The sequence below is a fragment of the Clupea harengus genome, chromosome 23 (genome assembly GCF_900700415.2).
Source record: "Clupea harengus chromosome 23, Ch_v2.0.2, whole genome shotgun sequence".
Taxonomy (NCBI): domain Eukaryota; kingdom Metazoa; phylum Chordata; class Actinopteri; order Clupeiformes; family Clupeidae; genus Clupea; species Clupea harengus.
This window is the reverse complement of record NC_045174.1, coordinates 11177411-11196410: the sequence shown is the minus strand read 5'-3', so window position 1 is coordinate 11196410 and position 19000 is coordinate 11177411. Positions and strand designations below refer to the sequence as shown.

At 44.0% G+C, this 19000-nt stretch overlaps 2 protein-coding genes and 1 long non-coding RNA gene across 3 annotated transcripts in view; 2 read left to right on the top strand and 1 right to left on the bottom strand.

Moving 5' to 3' along the window:
* Positions 1–1668, top strand: part of cpped1 (calcineurin-like phosphoesterase domain containing 1) — a 28000-nt gene extending 26332 nt beyond the window's left edge. Inside the window, exon 4 of the mRNA XM_012838958.3 lies at positions 370–1668. Within this exon, the coding sequence (XP_012694412.1) occupies positions 370–593 (224 nt within the window). The 3' untranslated portion in view covers positions 594–1668. The remainder of the gene's footprint in view (positions 1–369) is intronic.
* The window catches only part of LOC116218590, a 20003-nt gene extending 9297 nt beyond the window's left edge, over positions 1–10706 (bottom strand). Inside the window, exon 1 of the long non-coding RNA XR_004162940.2 lies at positions 10531–10706. This is a non-coding gene — a long non-coding RNA (uncharacterized LOC116218590). The remainder of the gene's footprint in view (positions 1–10530) is intronic.
* ercc4 (excision repair cross-complementation group 4) lies at positions 9532–19000 on the top strand. The gene is made up of 11 exons (XM_012838961.3): positions 9532–10230; positions 10577–10757; positions 12288–12483; positions 12803–13010; positions 14331–14511; positions 14934–15059; positions 15582–15689; positions 15941–16514; positions 16924–17016; positions 17240–17352; positions 17884–19000. The coding sequence occupies exons 1-11, from the start codon at positions 10054–10056 to the stop codon at positions 18618–18620; spliced, it is 2694 nt and encodes an 897-aa protein (XP_012694415.2). The 5' UTR covers positions 9532–10053; the 3' UTR covers positions 18621–19000.

Here is a 19000-nt window from a genome sequence, read left to right as displayed (position 1 = left end):
CCCACTCAGTCCACCCTGTCTACAGATTTTGTCCATATTATACAAATTTGAATTACAATGAGGGGTCATGCAAAATTGATGTCTACCGAAGATGGAATATGCGTCAACCTCTCGAGCACAGAGAACTGTTTAATATTGTAATATAAAAGTGTGTGTGTGTGTGTGTGTGTGTGTGTGTGTGTGTGCGTGCTCACACTGGCCCATTTCAATAGCATGTCAGCCTCCACACACATACTCCTCCTGAAAAGAGCACAGGCTCCCTCAGCAGCACTGACCCAAATGACAGTGTGAAGAACACGGCCTTCAAGCCCGATCTGCCTAATGACAGTGTTATATCTTTTCTCCCCTCTTTCCCCTTTTTGTGTCAAGGCGTCAAGGCCGTCTTCTCCGGCCACTACCACCGCAACGCCGGGGGGTGCTTCGATGGCCTGGACATGGTGGTGAGCTCGGCCATTGGCTGCCAGCTAGGGGAGGATGCCCATGGAGTGAGGGTGGTGGTGGTGACCGCCGATCGGGTCGTCCATCGATACCACAGCCTGGACCAGCTGAACGACAGGGGCATGGATGAGGATCTGAAGCAACTACTGGCCTGATCTACCTGAAGAGGACTGGAGAAGGCTCCATTTTATAGAAGCTCAGGGGGGAAAAAAAATTAACCCTAGTTACCTGAGTGGTTTTTTGTATATTTGGTTTGACAGGATTAAGGAAGGAAGCTAGGGCCTAGGAGAATTGATTTGTTCTTTTTCAGTTTTTATTTTCTCTCTTTAGCTCAGATTTTCTCTGAACAAATGTGGGTGTTTCAGGGGCTCCTCGATCTAAAAGGTTAGCATGACCGTATTCTGTGTTAACCTCATATACTCTATACTGCCACGAACAGCCATCAAACTATTTGAGCGCTTGAGCGAAGAACATATAAACATATGACACTATAGCCCCAGAGATAGTAAGGCTAGTTATTTACTGAGAACAAACCTTTTTGGTTTTTGTTTTGTTTTTGTAATATAATTGCCAGTGTGTTTTGAATGCACTGACTGTTTTTCGAGTTGGACGAGTTCACCCCCGAGCATCTCTCTGCCCGCTCCACTCATCAGACCATAAGAGGCAGGAACAGGAATGGGGGGGGGGGGGGTTGCGTCGCCATGGAAACCATTGAGAAACACAGCCGTGATGCGATGACCAGGGCTGAGAGGCATGTTTGGTGGGTGGATTGTCAAAGACACTTGCGCTGATCTCATTTCACACGTTTAGTTTTGGCCTCCCTTTTTAGAGGCACTGTATTTCCATTGGGTGGGGGTAGGGGGGTGGGGGGGCCGACTGTGATGTGGCGAGGAAATATCCAAGCGCTCGTCAGTCTCCCCTCCTGTGACGTTTCGGGTCTTATTTTCCTCATGGCTTCATTTAGGCTGATATGACTCAGTGTTGTCACACATTGGGACCGAACCATTTTATCCTTTACATATGGACTATTTCCTGTCCAAAGTCACCCTAAACAACGTACAGTTCTTCATGTGAGTTTCATCCTGGATAAATCTGTATTTTTAATTACTAATTTAATTACAAAACGATGGCATTATTATAGCTTGGATTTTTTGAATGACCAAATGCAAGCATCTACTCTGTGAATTTCATTTGACCTTTATAAAGAAGTAATAAATATTATTACAAAAATGTTGTGTTGCACCAGTTGAATAATGTCCACTACTAAGCAGTTAGAGAGAACCACAGGGTACCTTAACGGACCATTTTGAAGCGGGCTACAGCCACTTTTTGACCCATCCATCACCATCTTCATCTGCAGATGATTATCACATCAGGCCCTGATGTTTCCACCCGTCTGCCTGTGCGCAGAGGAGCGTTAGCCTGTAGTGCTCTTTCAGGTTTCTGAACCCAGGAGTCCGGCGGATCACACTCAAATCCTCCCCAGTGGCCCCCGGATGAGAGCCAGCTGTTGCTGGATCGATGCGAGCTGCTCTTACCGCAGCTCTTCGCGGCTAACGATGCCCTGTCAGTGGACGTCATTTGCGGGTGTAACACTTTCAGCTGCTGAGGCTGCCACTTGCTCTGCCCAGATCGCCAGGAGAGGGGAGAGGGGAGAGGGGGGGCACAGTGTGTGTATGTATGTATGTATGTGTGTGTGTGTGTGTGTGTGTGTGTGTGTGTGTGTGGTGGGGGGGGGGGCTGACAATGTGTCACATGGGGCTTGCCTGTAAGTGCTGAAAAACTGATTCAGAGAACAGGCTGTCCCATCACCACCACCACCACGTCCCCTCGTTTCACCACATTCAGTCTCAGGGGCGCCCTGTCTGACATTAGTGTATTTCCTGGTTGTGGAGAGCGAGTGAGCAAGAGCAAGACATCAACAGGGGCAATTTAGCCAGTTTGTTCCTCGAGCTTGGCTAGTCTGCTGGGTGTTCCGGCCCCTCTTATGAGCTTGCCAAGCTGACACAATTTGAACATTTCACATCATCCACTTGGCACGCTTCAGTAACCAGATGTCCTCAGAGTTCGCTGTGGAAAAGGAGGTAAATAAGAGGGGAATGTTAGGCTGGGGCTCGTTGGAAGGGCGGAATTGGTTTACAGAAGGTTGGGCAGGAGTAAAATAAATAGAATTAGAAGATCTTCTGCATGACTGGACTCGTCTAGTCTACTCAATGCCCTCGGCTGTATTGATGGGCTTTTTTTTTATAATGGCCTTTGGGAGAGAGTCTCTATTGAAAAATCTATCACCAGTATCTGTATCTCGGTTGTTGTGAACACAGATTGACCCAATTAAATTATACGGTGTTCAGCTTCAATGATGGAAGGTTTAACTCAAAGCTCATGTCAAAGACACTGACACAAGAAGTTCCAATTTGTGCTACCCACACAGAAACTGGACTGAAAGTCTCACTTCCCTCACATCCACAGGACCACATTGAGGAAACAAAACAAACCAAAACTATTATAAAGCCATTATAATGCTATCAAACACGTGTCTGCTGTTGCATACCCTTTGTCAACATAATGCATTAGTAGAATTGGTTGGAGCAAAAAGACCCATATGAGGAAAGTATGAGGACTGAACTTATGAGTACTTGGTAACCTTGGAGAACTTCTCTAAAATCATCAGAACTATCATCAGACTGGTTCAAGAACTGTGAACCCCAGTGCACTCATCACAGACAACAATCCCACCGCCCACTCACCACTCCCACCAGAGTAAGAGGGTTCTGGAAATCGTCCTTGGGCTCTTATCTATCAGGGTCATCACTATCGCTATCAGGGTCTTCTTAGTTATTATTTTGTCCAAGATTGAGATGTTTGTCAGGCCCTTCCCACTGACCTAGTTATTCCACATAGGATGAACAAAGCCTTGTCTGCTGGAAAACGAATACACAACACAAATGCTTGACCTAAATACAGTAAGTGCCCTTCCTGAATGTCAGTGGGTAGAGAAAGTGACACATATTCATGATACTAATCTAAGCAGGCGAAAGGCTTCAACTCCTCAGTCTCCCAAACCAATAAATGAAAAGCAAAAACAGTGTAATTCTTTCTCTGCAAATGTTGGCTGTAACAACCTACAGCCAAGAGAACTGTTCAAAAGAGCAAAGACATAACCTTAGTCTTTCTGGCAAGGGAGTCAAATGCACTGGCATAAATGATAGTTCAAACAGAATAAACAACCAACTGTGTTGTAACAGTGCATGACGAAAATACATCCTTTAAACCAATTTGGACTGTAGCTTCAATGGCTGCTCTGGTCACCCCTATGGATTGCATACTGCCTTCCCCACTGTTAACAGTGCTGTAATTAGGAAGTAAATAATGATGAGTCTGGCACTCTGACTCATAATGGCTCATGACGTCAGGAGCAGGTCTTAAGTAAGAGCCAATTGTTGGTGGTTTGAATGGTGTTTAGCTCACACACACACTTGCATAACTACACACTCACACCTACACAGTAGTTCTCATACGACCGGAACACGTATATGTGTCATTCAGGGGGCAAAGGTGTTGGCTGTGCAATTAAAGCCCAGCCTCTCCACTCAGCTCTTGGCACTGCGATACTATTACTACCATAACCCTCCAGCCCCATCTGCTCACAGAGGGAGCGCCATCTGGGGTCCAGGGTCCTTATCTCAGCCCCCTCAGCCCACCCTCCAGGCCCGCGGCCAGCTATCAAAATGGCTGACAGGCGGTCTAATGTTTTCGTACAATCCCTCCTTCTTTCTCCGCTGTGTGTGCAGCTTCCCTGCGCCTACTCCAAAGCATGAGGACCGCAGGCGAAGTGAGAACGAATGTTCCCAACTGGTCATTCAGGCCCCTGTAAAGCTAATTGGCACGTCAGAGAGCAGCAACAGGTGGGTGAAAGTAATTTCGCGCCACAGGACTGTTCACAACAGCAACGTTTATCATACAAGAGAGAGAGAGAGAGCGTGAAGTGGAGTGTGTATAATTCACCTCGTTGGAAATGGTACATTTCCATGATTTTCTGTCAGCAGGTATGATGATGTGAAATCTTGTGAATAGGATCACAACTGTTACTAGAAGGCTATAAAATGTCAACAGTCGGCCATATTGCCACTGGTAAGCTAGCATGGCAGAGCTGTGCTTTGTTTACTGGGCGGATGGCTCATGGGCGTTGACAGAAGGACCAGTGACATTTACCAGGTTGCCATTCTTCACACAGCAGAACAGACTCCCACACTCACCCAGTCAGAAGCGCAGAGAATCAGCAGCTCAACTTTCGCCCAGGCTCAGCCACCCCATCTGCCAGCCAATAATGGCTTTTGTCTCAGTCCGCCTTTGCTTTTCTCTTTCTTCACTGTGTTTATCCCCCCCTACCAATCAGAAATCTAACTTTCCACCACATTCAAGTTTATTTACACCCAGCCATAACTTTGGAATTCCCAATGAGGCCTCCTCTGTCAAAAGAAAATGGCAATTTGCCAGACGGCTTTTTGAGCTGTCAATCATGACCTCCCCTCAAACTTTTGAACGATTGCCTGCTAGACAGCCCATCTGCATGCTATTATGGCGGGGGGATTCGACAGTAATGGAGCCATTTTCCAGAGTGCAGTGGAGCGGAGGAGACATTAGTGGAGATGTGGGGAACACTGTGAAAATGAAGAGCCACTGACATGCACCGTGTCATTAAGATGCCTCATTGGTATCCCAAATGACTCAACAAAAGAACACCTGAGAGAGAAAGACAGACAAAGCTCCTGTTATTTGTCATATGTTAAAAGCACCATTACTATGGGCCAGTTTACTGGTCACTGTAATCCATGTGTGTTATTTAGGAATTTCATAATGCATCATCTATGCAGCATTTGGGTTTTGACATTTGTGCTTCGGCAGGTGCTTTCACACAAAGTACAGGCAATTTTCGCTTAATGTATCAAGAAACTACACACATTAAGAGGGCAGTATGTTCTTAAATGTGTTTTGAATGTCTCCAAATGCCACAACAAAGAATACTTTCCACTTAGGTAGTATTTCAAAGGCTTTTCCTTCCTATATACCAAGTTAAGCTTTTGTAAGTAATGTGAAGTGCACTATAAGACTATAAGTTATATACTGAAACACACCACTATAGAGAACATATGGTAAACTCACTTAGATGCCTTTCAGAGTCATTAAGCGACCAGTAACAACACTAATTAATCCAGCTATCATTTTCACACACACTGGGATGGCCTTGGTTTACACTCTACCCATCCATAGATTTACATGTATAATATTAGTGTTTGAATTTAATTGGAATTACACAGGAAAGGCTAATGTTATAAATCCTCCTGGCTGCGAGTGCTTCATATCAGCAGCACAGCAGCCTCACAGGACCCAGCGTGAAGCTCTCTTTATGTTCCACTGAACATATAAACAGTTCTTCTGACGGGGGCTCTCATAAAGAAACGGCGCTCTTTGTCTCTCCAAATGTAACCTTAGAAAATCGGCGACATCCTGTCCTGTCAGGTTGTGTTTTTTATTCTACTCCAACTGGGCTAGGGGTGGGGTAGGGGTAGGGTAGGGGGGCAAGGAGCAGGAGTTTGTAATGAGAGGAATAGAAAACGAGGACATCGGGTTAATAAACGCCCCATAAAGTCCAGGGCCTCTGTCAGGTTGGACATTTTGGCCCCGTCTCTTTGTAAACTCGGCCAACGCGTGCTCATGCAAATCAAAAATGCATGGATCATTGTCAATATATTAATTTATTTAGGGAGTAAACCCAGAGCCATCTGTTCTGATCTCACTTGAAACCAAACTAGTCAGACAGCCGCTGAAAATAGCACTCGACGAATCAAAAGCATCCAACTTTCCACGAATTAGGTTGTAATAAAACTCATATATCTGGCCCCAACATATGTACACCTTTCAGAGCACAGGTGCCAAGAGAGCAACCACTCAGCTTTAATGAAAATGCAGCACAACCTAGAGAAGGGTGATGGGCTTGAGTGCAGTTTCTAAACTCATGTTTAGGTTCTCTAAGGGTGTTTACGTTGCAGCATATCCCAGAGGTTTTCTCTCACTGACTCACTGATATTAACTCGGTCAAACAGGGTGTACCTGTCACCTCCCCGACAGAACCCTCAGATATCCATTCACTGAGAACCGACAGGTCCTGGTAAATTATTAATCTGATATGTTTTCTGACAAGCTCTGTCTTTACCATTTCTGCTGAAGATGGCATTTGTTTTTTTCTTTTCATGTTTCTTTTTTTCGCAATCCTTCAACGAGGAATATTCTCTCTACTCCTTTTTATCCATTTCACCCATCCCTCGTCACAGTGATTTGCTAAAACGGATCTGACAGTTCAAGAGCCTTGTTCATGCTGCCAGGAAGACCATGTGTTCAGCTAAATAAGATGCGCCCCCCCCTATTCACTGTCCTGCTCTTTGGCCACAAAAACATTCCCAGCAGAGCTCTCAGTTCGTCACATTTCAATGGCTGAGACTGAAGCTCCCCAAAAACTAGGTCTCCTCTTTTCCAGCCCTCCGTTACACAATATTTTCAGAGAAAAAAGGAAAGATTAAAAACAACAACAACAAAAAAGGAGAGGGGGGGGGGGGGGGAGAGAGAGAGAGAGAGAAAAAAGCGACCTGCATTCTTGCTGTGAGGCTTTGCCAAGAAGCCAAGGTGCAATCTCCTTCATTCATATTTTAGCAAAGAGCAGCAAAAACTGAAATAAATTTCTAATGGCGGTGAAGAAAGCAACAGAGGAACACACTTACTCACATTAGGGAGTCCAGTTTCACATGACTCTCTGCTAGACAGTTTCAGCAGGTCTAAAGCCTGATCGCCACGCAACACAGCGAGCCCACAGTCTTTCTCACTTCCTGTCGGTATCAGATGATGGGTCATATAATTAGTGTGGTATTATGTGATTTGTATCTTTGCTTGTCAGCGCATTACTAATTAAAACCAAAGTGTAATTACGGAGATCCATGAAAGATGACCTACTTATTTTTCTAGTCACTCACGGCCGGTGATTACATGCAAATCGGCGTACAGTAGTTTTAGTGATGAGCACTATCTACTCTGTCTGATCAGGAACCAGAGTTTAATTTGCTCTGCCATATTACGTGGCGGTTCAGCACTGTGTGTGTGTGTCTGTGTGTGTCTGTGCTGTTACGTGGCGGTTCAGCAGTGTGTGTGTGTCTGTGTTGTTACGTGGTGTTTCAGCAGTGTGTGTGTGTGTCTGTGTTGTTACGTGGTGGTTCAGCAGTGGTTGTGTGTGTGTATTATTACGTGGTGTTTCAGCAGTGTGTGTGTGTGTGTGTGTGTCTGTGTTGCTACGTGGTGGTTCAGCAGTGGTTGTGTGTGTGTGTGTCTGTGTTGTTACGTGGTGGTTCAGCAGTGTGTGTGTGTGTGTGTGTCTGTGTTATTACGTGGTGTTTCAGCAGTGTGTGTGTGTCTCTTTGTTGTTACGTGGTGGCTCAAGTGTGTGTGTTTTCTGGTGATGGGATCCCGCACCATCTTCATCCTGACAAGCAGTCGAGCAGTTCAAAACCCTCAAGCAGTCTATAAATTTCAAGCTGTTCTCATCCCATTTAAAATCAAATCTCTAATGATGCTGGAGGACAGCACTGGTATGGGTTTTTAAATCTAAATTCTATCTGGTGTCTGCAGAGCTACACAAAAATGGCATCTATGAGTTATTAGATCCCCCCAGGTACTGAGGTGCTTTTAAATTTACAGAATAATGGAACTTGATCACAATTTCAGATCCATCTCTATTTCCAGTGAGGCTATTCTATGTAATATTCAGGACATGAAACCAGAAAAAAAACCTGTTTGCATACAGGTTGACAGATGTCATTAACTGTAAGTCAACACCGGTCTGATGTACAGAATGGCTGTTCTCAGCATGAGTAATTCTAGAGGACTGGAAACAAAGCTAATTACAAATCATACACCTCCCTATGTTTGCTGTGTGTCTTGATTGAATTGTATGCAAATCTTTGGCGGAAAAAAAGCTTGCTCTTCCTAAACTAGTCTTGTGCTGCTCTCTAGTGGAGTTATAGTTGAAAATGTGTCCGTGGATACAGACTCCAGTCTCACCGTCTGGATGGGAGTGGTGGATGCAGTCAGTCAAGGACCAAAAAGGTCCTGAAGGTGTCAGCATTTGATAAATTCATTGACTGCATATGTTTTCATTTTTTTTTTATCTGAATATTCCTGTGATAAATCTGTCAGACATTATTAGACCCTTTGAGTATATTGTGGAGGATTCTTAAGAGATTCCAAAGGCTATTGTTTGTAACAAGATGTTGTTATTGCATGTGCTATGAATCATTTGAAATAGATCAGGCATATGTAAGGTATGGACATATTTAGTTTGAGGCGGGTGGAAATACATAAAAAAAAAAATTATGTCACCTTTCAAAGTATGAAAGGTGACAACAGAACTCGCTATAATTCTTTCATTCAACAAAGAAAAGCCTTGTGTTATATTTGCACCATATAAAGAGCAAGAGAGGCAACAACAGTGGAGGCGCATGGTGGGGGGTTAATCTCCTCCTCTGCTCTTCCATTTACAAGTCTGTGCTATTCTGAGCTGTGGTTACACTCCTCTGTGTGGTGATTGAGCATCGGCGGTTCCGTGAAAGTGCACACACCTACAGAGCCCAGCCGAGCAGAATTGGCAGCACAAACAACACACTGTGTAACACAGTCTTAAGAAAATGGAATCCTCTTTTCCAAACTCTCTCAGTTGGCCCTTTTATACTAGGCCCTCTGTTCTGCTTAAGCTGTCTCAAGCATAAATAAAATGAGTGGCTACCAGCTGTCATGGAGTGCTGGCCATGGGCATGCAGCTTAGGACTGTCTTGTTTGGGTTTCATGCAATGGCGCTTTGTTGAATTTGTTTTTGTTTTTGATGTTTAATTTGTTTTTGTGTGCAATATACCAAGGATAACATGTCACTGAAGATGCATCATTAAGAGGTGTTTCAACTTATTTGTGCAAACCTGTGCAGATTATGGTTTTACGTGGTAGCAGGTAATTACAATTTAGCAATCGTTTGCTTTGGTACAGTGGCACTGGTTAATTTCTGGGTTTTCAAACCAACTTTAAATAAAGCTGCACTAGGCAATATGATATGTTTTGAATGGTCCACGTCGATAGAAGGCGCTAGTGGTGAAACGCTTGTTTGTATCAGGGGCGAGTCTGACGACAACATGACGTGATATCCGGTGACATGTTGCGTTCAAACGCCGCTGTTAACTTTATAACTAAAATAACTCAAATGAATGAGAGAGTTGGTCTTAAACATGGCTAGTCATAGTAAAGAATACAATTCGCATCTTGCCTACAGTAAAGATAGTAAATCTTAATTTTCAAGAACATACTGGCATCATCATACACACTGCATTGTTTTCTAACTCTAGCTTGCTAGCTAACGTTAGCCCTGTGAAGGTACATTGCATGGATGAGCTGTGCAGCCTTTTTGACAGGTAGTAGTAGAAGTAGAGGCCGGTTAGACGGTTCTCATAGACAGAGAAGTAATCATGAATTTAGGGTTACTCGTGTAGCAGAAAGTTGACCGTGGAAATCCTGAGAGAGTTTACAATGGCGGGTCCTTTGCTGGAGTATGAGACGGAGATGTTTTTGAGCCTCTTCACCACGGACGGATTGTTGGTGACAGCAGAGGGTCTGGGCATCGATCGCATTCTCTTACAGTTCCTCAGAGTGTATTCAGAGGAGGGCAGTCTGGTCCTCCTCCTGAACACAACCCTCCCTGAACAGGTAACCCAACGTTGACTACTGGCCATATTCGACAAAAGTTCATCACGGTGGTTTTGTGAATGCATTTTGCTTTGTTTTGCTGTGCATGTTCTAATCGTTATTTGATTTGGCGAGAAGCACTGACTTTACGAACACAACCAGAAGTATAACATTTTGAAATCTTGTGTAAAGACATTAGGCATTGCAGGAATCTGTGTTTTTGTTTTGAAAACTAATCAAGACAAATCAAACGTTGTCTGTAAATCTACACTGTGCCCTTAAAATACCGATAGTTATAACTTTATTTTTGCATGCACTCACCTTAAAACGTATAAGGTGCTCTTGTAACGATACCAATTCTTTTCAGGAATACTTCACGGAACAACTCCGTGCAGAGGGTGTGAGTCACCTTCCGCGAACCGTGACCAGTGAGGTGCAGGGCAGCGAACGATATGACGTTTATACGCAAGGTGGTGTGCTCTTCGTCACCAGTCGCATCTTGGTCGTGGATTTCCTCACAGAAAGGATACCTGCCCACCTCATATCAGGTTTGCAGCTCTTTGTGAATATATGTATGATATTTTTATCACGATATTTATGGTGTTATATCTATCATGTCAGTTCCTATTAGCCTATTTTATTTTACACTTACAGTAGCAAAAGCACTAAAAGTATGTATTTCCCAACTTTACAAACATTTCAAACTGTAAGAAGAAGTAGATTAAGTAAGATTAACGAATGAAATATAAACTATAAACACTATAAACATGTAAAGGACTGGAAGTGTTTCTCTAAATGAACAATTACAATAAAACTAAATTAGGTTCTGTATTTAATAGCCCACCACAAGAAATCTACCATATTTTCCTATGTATGACTGAAATAACAAAAACAAACAAACAAAAACAACAGGAAAAGTCATGAAAATAGACATTATCCCTCAAAATTCTCAACCAGGAACACCAGCCTTCTTGATGCCATGGTGCATGTCATGACATTTCCCCCTATGCTGAAAGCATGCTCAGGTGGTCTTCTAGTTGGAAGAATGTCATGCCAATCAATCAATCAATCAATCAATCAATTTGTTTATTTGATCAAGAGGGACAGTGTACATTCATGAACATTACAATGTAAATACACCCAATTATAGCCAACGGGCTAGTTTCCATTGGCAGTCCCCCTGCCAGAGTGAAAAAGGCTATACAACCTAAAAAAGGGTTAACGTATATCAAACATAACATTGACAATAAGTAAAAAAAAAAAAAAAAAAAGACAAACCGCTGACTAAATAGATGCCAAGCCCTTGGGTGACAAGTGCAGTTTGCTTTGAATGGAGTATGACGTGTTAAGACAATGGCACAGCAAGGCGAAAATATTTTTTTTTATTTTAAATCTGTATAGAGACTGTATTTTATTGTACCCAATATCTGTCTTCCAATACTTTTTGCAATACTAATTTGCAAATAAAGACTGTTTTGAGTTTTTGCACTGAACCGCTTTGTAGTTCATTACACTTTTCAAGATAAAACCTGAATCTCACATATTAATCTTTCATTGACATTATTACCTCTTTGCTTTATTTCATTGAAGTCACTGTAAATGATTATGGTACTGCCAAGAACAAATTATTTGTAAAGCTTAAATTGTTCATACTTATTTAGACATAGAAAACCCACCAGACTCGTAAATGAATATTTATTTATTTTGTGGCTTGGGTTATGGATTGCTAGTAACACCCAACTTCTTGACAATACTGTCAGAGGCATCTAATAATATTCTCCACTGCTTCCATCCTTCTATTGAAACCATCAGCAGCACTGTAATGTCTCCATTTTCGGGGAATTTAGTTTGTCTCATTGAAATGTCATTCTTTCAGTTATTAGGCCACCATTATGCTTTATTTCATGCTTTTAATATTGCGGTTTTTCAAAATTCATGTTGTGGCATAATGTAAACAACTACAAAACTACTGAAATACCACCCACCCCTACATCATGGCAAAAATTGATTCTTGACCATTCATGATTGCTATTACAATATTTCCACTACATATACCAACACGACTTGTGTTTACACAGGAATCTTGGTTTACCGAGCCCACAAGATCATTGAATCGTGTCAAGAGGCCTTCATTCTGAGGCTTTTCAGGCAGAAGAATAAGACGGGCTTCATCAAGGCTTTCACAGACAAGGCCACAGCCTTCTCCTTTGGCTTCTGTCTGGTTGAGCGCGTCATGAGGAACCTCTTCGTCAAGAAGCTCTTCCTGTGGCCCAGGTAAATGAGCAGGTGTGCGAAGGTTCTGCGTGTTCTTATTGCATCATATTGTTTCATTGTCCTCTGTCCTTCATAGCATTCATATCCTACCATGTCAGCTAAGGTTCAGATTAGTATGAATGACGCCGTGCTTATTCAGGAATGCAATATCCTTATCTTCCGGTGAAATTCACAGTTTTGATCTCAAAACAAGTCACTTATGCAACACCTTTTTTCAACCCCTGTTTGCATCCCTTTTATTTATGATTGTGTGTATTGCGTGCATGTGAATGTACACATTGAAAGTCTGGATGTAAGTGTGCATCCATGTGGGTATCAGATTCCAGGCATCTGTGGTCAGTGTGCTGGACCGACACAAGCCCGACGTGGTGGAGCTTCACGTGTCTCTGACGCCGGCCATGAGGGCCATCCAGAGCTCGGTGATGGACATCATGAACGCCTGTCTGAAGGAGCTGAAGCGCTACAACCCCACCCTGGAGGCTGAGGACCTTTCCCTGGAGAACTCACTGGGCACTGCGTTCGAGAAGGTGGGTGGTTGTACGAGGGATGTGCATGGACGTAGTTAAACAGAATGGTTGATTCAGAAATGATGCTGTTGTCAAATAGGGAGTAGACAGGGCCTGACCCTGTCAGACTTGTATGGAGCAAATGTAGGGTGTTATAAGTTCAGTGGCATGAAACTGTATATCGCTAACACCCACAATAGTCACTTGGGATGTGTTTCCTGAAAGGCTGGTTGAACAACTACTGTTGTTAAATGAGATTAATTTACTAATTTTGAACACTCTCTCTCTTAGCTACCATAGTGCTTGTGCGGAACTCTTTTGGGAAATGCAGTCCCGGGCAAGTTGCTCATATCATAAATAGACCTCTTTGTTGTCATTGCCTTAGCTTCATTTCAAAATCCACCATGTTGTTTCTCTCACAAGAGGTGGGTTTAAGGGCAAGGGTAAAAACCTGTGACTGTGTGTCATGTGACTGATCCAGCCTGTATGACTAAATGCGAGAATCGTAATAGTGTTTGATGGAGATCATTTCCAAACACTGTTAATGACTTAAGAATATAATAATCAAGTGCCTTGTATTATTAATTACCTTATATGAATCATGTACTTATGTAAGCAGGAACATGGCTTTTCTGTGTTTCTGCATGTGTGTAACTTAGAATATTAGGTGCCACTTAGTCTGCATATGTACAAGAGCATGTTCAGACCAGAGGTGATAAGAAGGGTCGAACTGTGCTTCTTCCGACCTTGCAAAACTTCTATCCTTGCCTCGGACGTCAGAAATCCACCACGTGGTTATCCCTGCTGAACACTCAACTTCTGTCTATATGAACCTTGTGCAATGTGTTTGTCATGGCTTCACTTTCAGCCTTGTGCTGGGAGTGAGCCCGATTGCAATTGTTGTTTGTCTAATAAATATACTTATATGCAGCTCCGGAGTCCTGAGGTAACTAGGGTGAATTTTCACCTATCAGTGTTACCTTTTGTTATTGGACAAATTGAAAATAATTGAGTACTAAAAGTAGATATACTTTAATGGAAAAATAAATTGAATTTCTGTTTTAGCAAGAGAAATATCTTCTTTTGAAGTCCATGGGGAATTTGTTAATATCAGCACAAGTCAATTCTGCATTCGCCCAGCAGGGAGACCCTTGCTGGACACTTCTAGCTAAACCTTGCCCTTCAGGGTTAAATAAGGTCATGGATGGGCACCAGATGCTTTAGAGTCAGTGGATTAGTTTGACAGAGTTGAACTAAACTGATTTAATGCTGGGCTTCAGTACTGTTTGACCCTGATGGTATGGACGTTTGATGCACTTGACACTTGGGTGTTTTCTTCAGACTATTCGTCATTATTTGGATCCCTTGTGGCACCAGCTGGGAGCCAAGACCAAGTCCCTGGTGCACGATCTGAAGATCCTGAGAACCCTCCTCCTGTATCTCACTCAGTACGACTGCGTGACCTTCCTCAACCTGCTGGAGTCCCTTCGCTCAAGCCAGAAGAACTTTGGAAGCAACTCAGGTACAGCTTTGTCATGAGGGGAAGGGGAGACCGTTACATATTTCCATAATCAGCCAGAAAGATGAAAGAGATGTTAGAGCTTGGCAATATGGCCTAAACTAAAAATATCATGATTTAATACCTTGGGGATGATAAATTCATTATAATTTCTCTTCAAAATACCACTTTAATGTATGCTTTTGGGACAGTAAGTTTCTGTGGCAAATATGATCTGTTTAAATCAGTACTGAAATTTGTATGTATGTTGTAATTTGTATATCATATGCTATATGTCCTTTATTCTTAATATAGTGTCACAATGTGACATACCTAGTATGTTCCGATAAATAATGTTTGGTAATGGTTGGTAAGAAGTTGTGGGTATCAGCACATTTCCGGTTAATGGTGCGGCCCCATATGACGGCCTTTTTTTATCTCAACAGGATGGCTTTTTCTGGACTCGAGCACCTCCATGTTTGTCAACTCTCGTCAACGTGTCTACCGCATCCCCGAGGCAAAGAAGAAGCTGAAGGTGGGAGGAGAGAAGGAACAGAAGAAGCCCACTCCCGGTACAGTGTTTGCCAGTTTCCTCACTGATCCATCTGTCTTTATCTTGTTTTCTGAAACCTCTGGCGTAAGCTCAAGGTAACTGTAGAAGTGATTAGTTAGCACTCTAGGCTTCTGCTCCCGGCAAAGCTGCTTTGATACGAGGTCTTTTGTCAGAAGCGATGCAAATGAAACTAAATGCATTTAAAAGTAGCTCAGTGGAAGCTGTAAGGAGAGGAAAAGGGCACTCTGAATGAAATAAGCAGTCTCTGAAGGCACAGACACTGTTTCATGTACCCCTGAAAGTCATGTCTATTTTCGGTTCATAGTCTCAGCATTGCCATTGTGTCTGTTCTCAGACAGATAGTGCTGACTGTCGTTTTTTGGATGCACTGTGTCACCTTTGAGTGATTTGTGTGTGTGTGTGTGTGTGTGTGTGTGTGTGTGTGTGTGTGTGTGTGTGTGTGTGTGTGTGTGTGTGTGTGTGTGTGTGTGTGTGTGTGTGTGTTTCTGCTTGACATGCTTTTATGTGTGTGTGTTTGTAGTGGAAGTAAAGAGACAAGTGGTGCTGGAGAGGAACCCAAAATGGGAGGCTCTGTCAGAGGTGATGCGGGAGATCGAGAAGGAGAACAGCAGCCGAGGGTATGCTGCAGGTCAGACACACAATCACAAAAAGATTACTGATAAACACTGATGTCTGTGTCTGTGTTTGGATGTGTGAGTGTGTTGTGATCTTTTACAAAGATCGGTTACGGTATAGATATGTTGGGTGCATGTATGTGTGTAGATGCATGTATTTAAAATGCAAGAAGTTCATGCCTTCATGTTTATGTGCGTGACTGTCATTCTCTATGTGTGTGTGTGTGTGTGTGTGACTGCATGGGTGTACACACTGTCGCTGCAGGCCGGGTTCTGATATGCGCCAGCGATGACCGCACATGTGCCCAACTGAGGGAGTACGTCCAGCGCGGGGCCGAGGCGCTGCTGACCCGCCTGTATCACCGCACCGTTGGGAAAGGGGAGGCCGTCTCCACTTCAGAGCTGGGCAGACAGAGCAAACGATGGGGCGCCAGGGAGCCCAGCAAGAACTCAAAGGGCAAAAGACCCAGAGCCAAGCAGGGAAAAGCTGGCGGCAAGGGCCCCAAAGCTGCCCTTTCCCGCGCCCAAATGGTGGGGAGAGAGGGAGAGGAGGATGCCATGCATAGCGGAGGAGAGGGAGAGGAAGGCATAGAGTACGATGATGAAGAACAAGAGGAGGAAGAAGAGTTGGATTTGAATCTGTCTTCGGACTCCTACTATGGAATTCTGAAAGAGCCATTAACGGTCATCCACCCACTGCGGGGCTGCAGTGACCCCTACGGTCTGACGCGGGTACTGCACGAGGTGGAGCCCACCTATGTGGTGCTGTACGATGCCGAGCTCAGCTTTGTGCGCCAGCTGGAGATTTACAAAGCCAGCCGGCCAGGAAAGCCTCTGAGGTATGTGCACAGGAGTCGTCTTGTCTGAAGCTCTTTAGTCTCTTTTCAGCTAAATCTCGTCTCCTGTTTCATGTACCACAATGAGTCACAGCCCCTAGTGTTAGGTGTCTGTGACATTTATATTTGTCTTGTTTGATTCGCTTGATGACTTCATCCTTGGTTCTGGACAGTCACATGTCTCTTTATACATTCTCTCTCACCTGCAGAATGTGTTTTTAAATGTTTTTATGGTGATGCAAGGCTATATCTTCACTGAACTAAAAATATATGAATTTAGAATTTAGAGACATAATATTTATACGTGTACAGTAAGCAGTAGTCTTAAACGTAAATGGATCAACACGCTCGTGGATGTGTCTGTGGGTGAAACATTGATGGCATTCATTCTGTCTGCATCTCTCTCTTTCAGGGTGTACTTCCTCATCTACACTGGCTCCACTGAGGAGCAGAGATACTTGACAGTCCTGCATAAAGAGAAAAAAGCATTTGAGCATCTTATCCGGTAAATAGTTGTGCACACATTCCACTCATTGTGTGTGGAGAATTAGAGGACGCTAATTTGATCAGGCCATCATGCCTCTAAAGTGCGTTCTGCATTGCATTGTACATTACATTAACATTACCTTTACCAGTTGGCAGCAAATTGAATGTACAAAGTTCTGAGGCTCAGATGTTTTTTTGTTTTGTTTATGTTGCCTAATCAAGTCTTGTGACTGCACACATAGGGAAAAAGCCACCATGGTAATACCTGAGGAGAGAGAGGGACGAGAGGACACAAATTTGGATCTGTCAAGAAGTCAGGAGCCAGCCAACGCCACCACCAACTCTCGCAAAGCAGGCATGCTATTTTACTTCTCCTTTTAGTTCTGGTCTTTATTGTTCCGCTGCAGCTCTGTTTTTTAACTGTTCTTTAAGCTACAGTAAGAATGGAGTTTTGGCATAATCCACAGTCACTGCCTTCATGCCAGACCGTAATACTCAAACTCGTAAAACTTTCTTGCTGTACTCATAAAACAAAACTGAGCGGGATATAGCACAATTTTTTGTAGCACAGCTACCCTCTAAGCCATTCTGCATGTCAGTGAAACATGTGCTCAAATAGCCATAGAGTAAGAGCGATGATGATGATGATGATGATATTTTTTAGTTACCCAGGTTTGACACTGGACCGCATACTGGAATTTTGTTCCCCCAAAAAATAAATAAATTAATGCAATGTTTTCGAGGCAAACACCCAAGTCCAATCCAAGTTCCTGTGTCACATTTGCCGGTGTCCAGCACCTGAGCCCAATTTGAGTTAGATGAGCACACTATCTTTTACGTGTCCTTCTGTACCTTGTGTGTTAATGCAACTGTGTGTTTCCTTCAGGGGGTCAGGAACAAGTGAAAGAGCCGAGCCGTGTGATCGTGGACATGCGCGAGTTCCGCAGCGAGCTCCCGTCCCTGCTGCACCGCCGCGGGCTGGACATCGAGCCGGTCACGCTGGAGGTGGGCGACTACATCCTGACGCCGGAGATGTGCGTGGAGCGCAAGAGCGTGAGCGACCTGATCGGCTCGCTGCAGAGCGGCCGCCTCTACTCGCAGTGCCTTGCCATGACGCGCTACTACCGCCGGCCCGTGTTGCTCATCGAGTTCGACCCGGCCAAGCCCTTCTCGCTGGTGGCGCGCGGCGAGCTGCGCGGCGAGATCTCGGCCAGCGACGTCACCTCACGCCTCACGCTCCTCACGCTTCACTTCCCTCGCCTGCGCCTCCTCTGGTGCCCCTCGCCCCACGCCACCGCCGAGCTCTTCGAGGACCTGAAGCACGGCCGGGCCGAGCCGGACGCTGCAGCCGCGCAGGCCGTCACCGCCGAGTCGGACACCGTTGCCGAGTCTGCCGACCTCTACAATCCCGGCCCGTACGACATGCTGCTGCGCATGCCTGGCGTCAGCACCAAGAACTGCCGGGCACTTATCAAGCATGTGAACAGCCTGGCAGACCTGGCCACCCACAGTCAAGAGAGGTTGGCAGAGATCCTGAGCAGTGGCAACAATGCCAGGCAGCTGTACGAATTCCTGCACTTCACTGCAGAGGTCAGTGTAGGGCAGAAAGGGAAGCGTACTTAAACAGGACTAATGACATTTCTCAGGGAGGTTGCTGCCATGAAGTGTTGAGGTTGCAAGTTGAGAGTAAAAATGGAGCTTTGGATGGTTACATGGGTTGGGATAGACAGGAAGTATTTTTTTTTAACAAAATTATTTGGAAATTCAAAGCCATGTTGAATTAATGCCTTAATGTCTTCAGGTTTTCTGAGGACTTTCTTAACTTAAAAGATATTCATTGTAAGGTGATGAAAATATTTCACACTGTGTTTTGTGGCCTGTATGCGGTATACAGTTTAAAAATGTGTAGTGATTTTGCTAAATTGTTATGTAAAAGTAAGTGTAGGATTCTTATGTCCTTAAACTATATATGAAATAGCGATGCTAAACTATTTTTTATATTT

What these genes read in the sequence shown, in the direction of transcription:
- ercc4 (XM_012838961.3), top strand. Translation starts at nt 10,054, where the DNA reads ATGGCGGGTCCTTTGCTGGAGTATGAGACGGAGATGTTTTTGAGCCTC. An exon ending in ACACAACCCTCCCTGAACAG is followed by an intron (nt 10,231 to 10,576) that starts GTAACCCAACGT and finishes AATTCTTTTCAG; the next exon opens with GAATACTTCACGGAACAACT. An exon ending in ACCTGCCCACCTCATATCAG is followed by an intron (nt 10,758 to 12,287) that starts GTTTGCAGCTCT and finishes GTGTTTACACAG; the next exon opens with GAATCTTGGTTTACCGAGCC.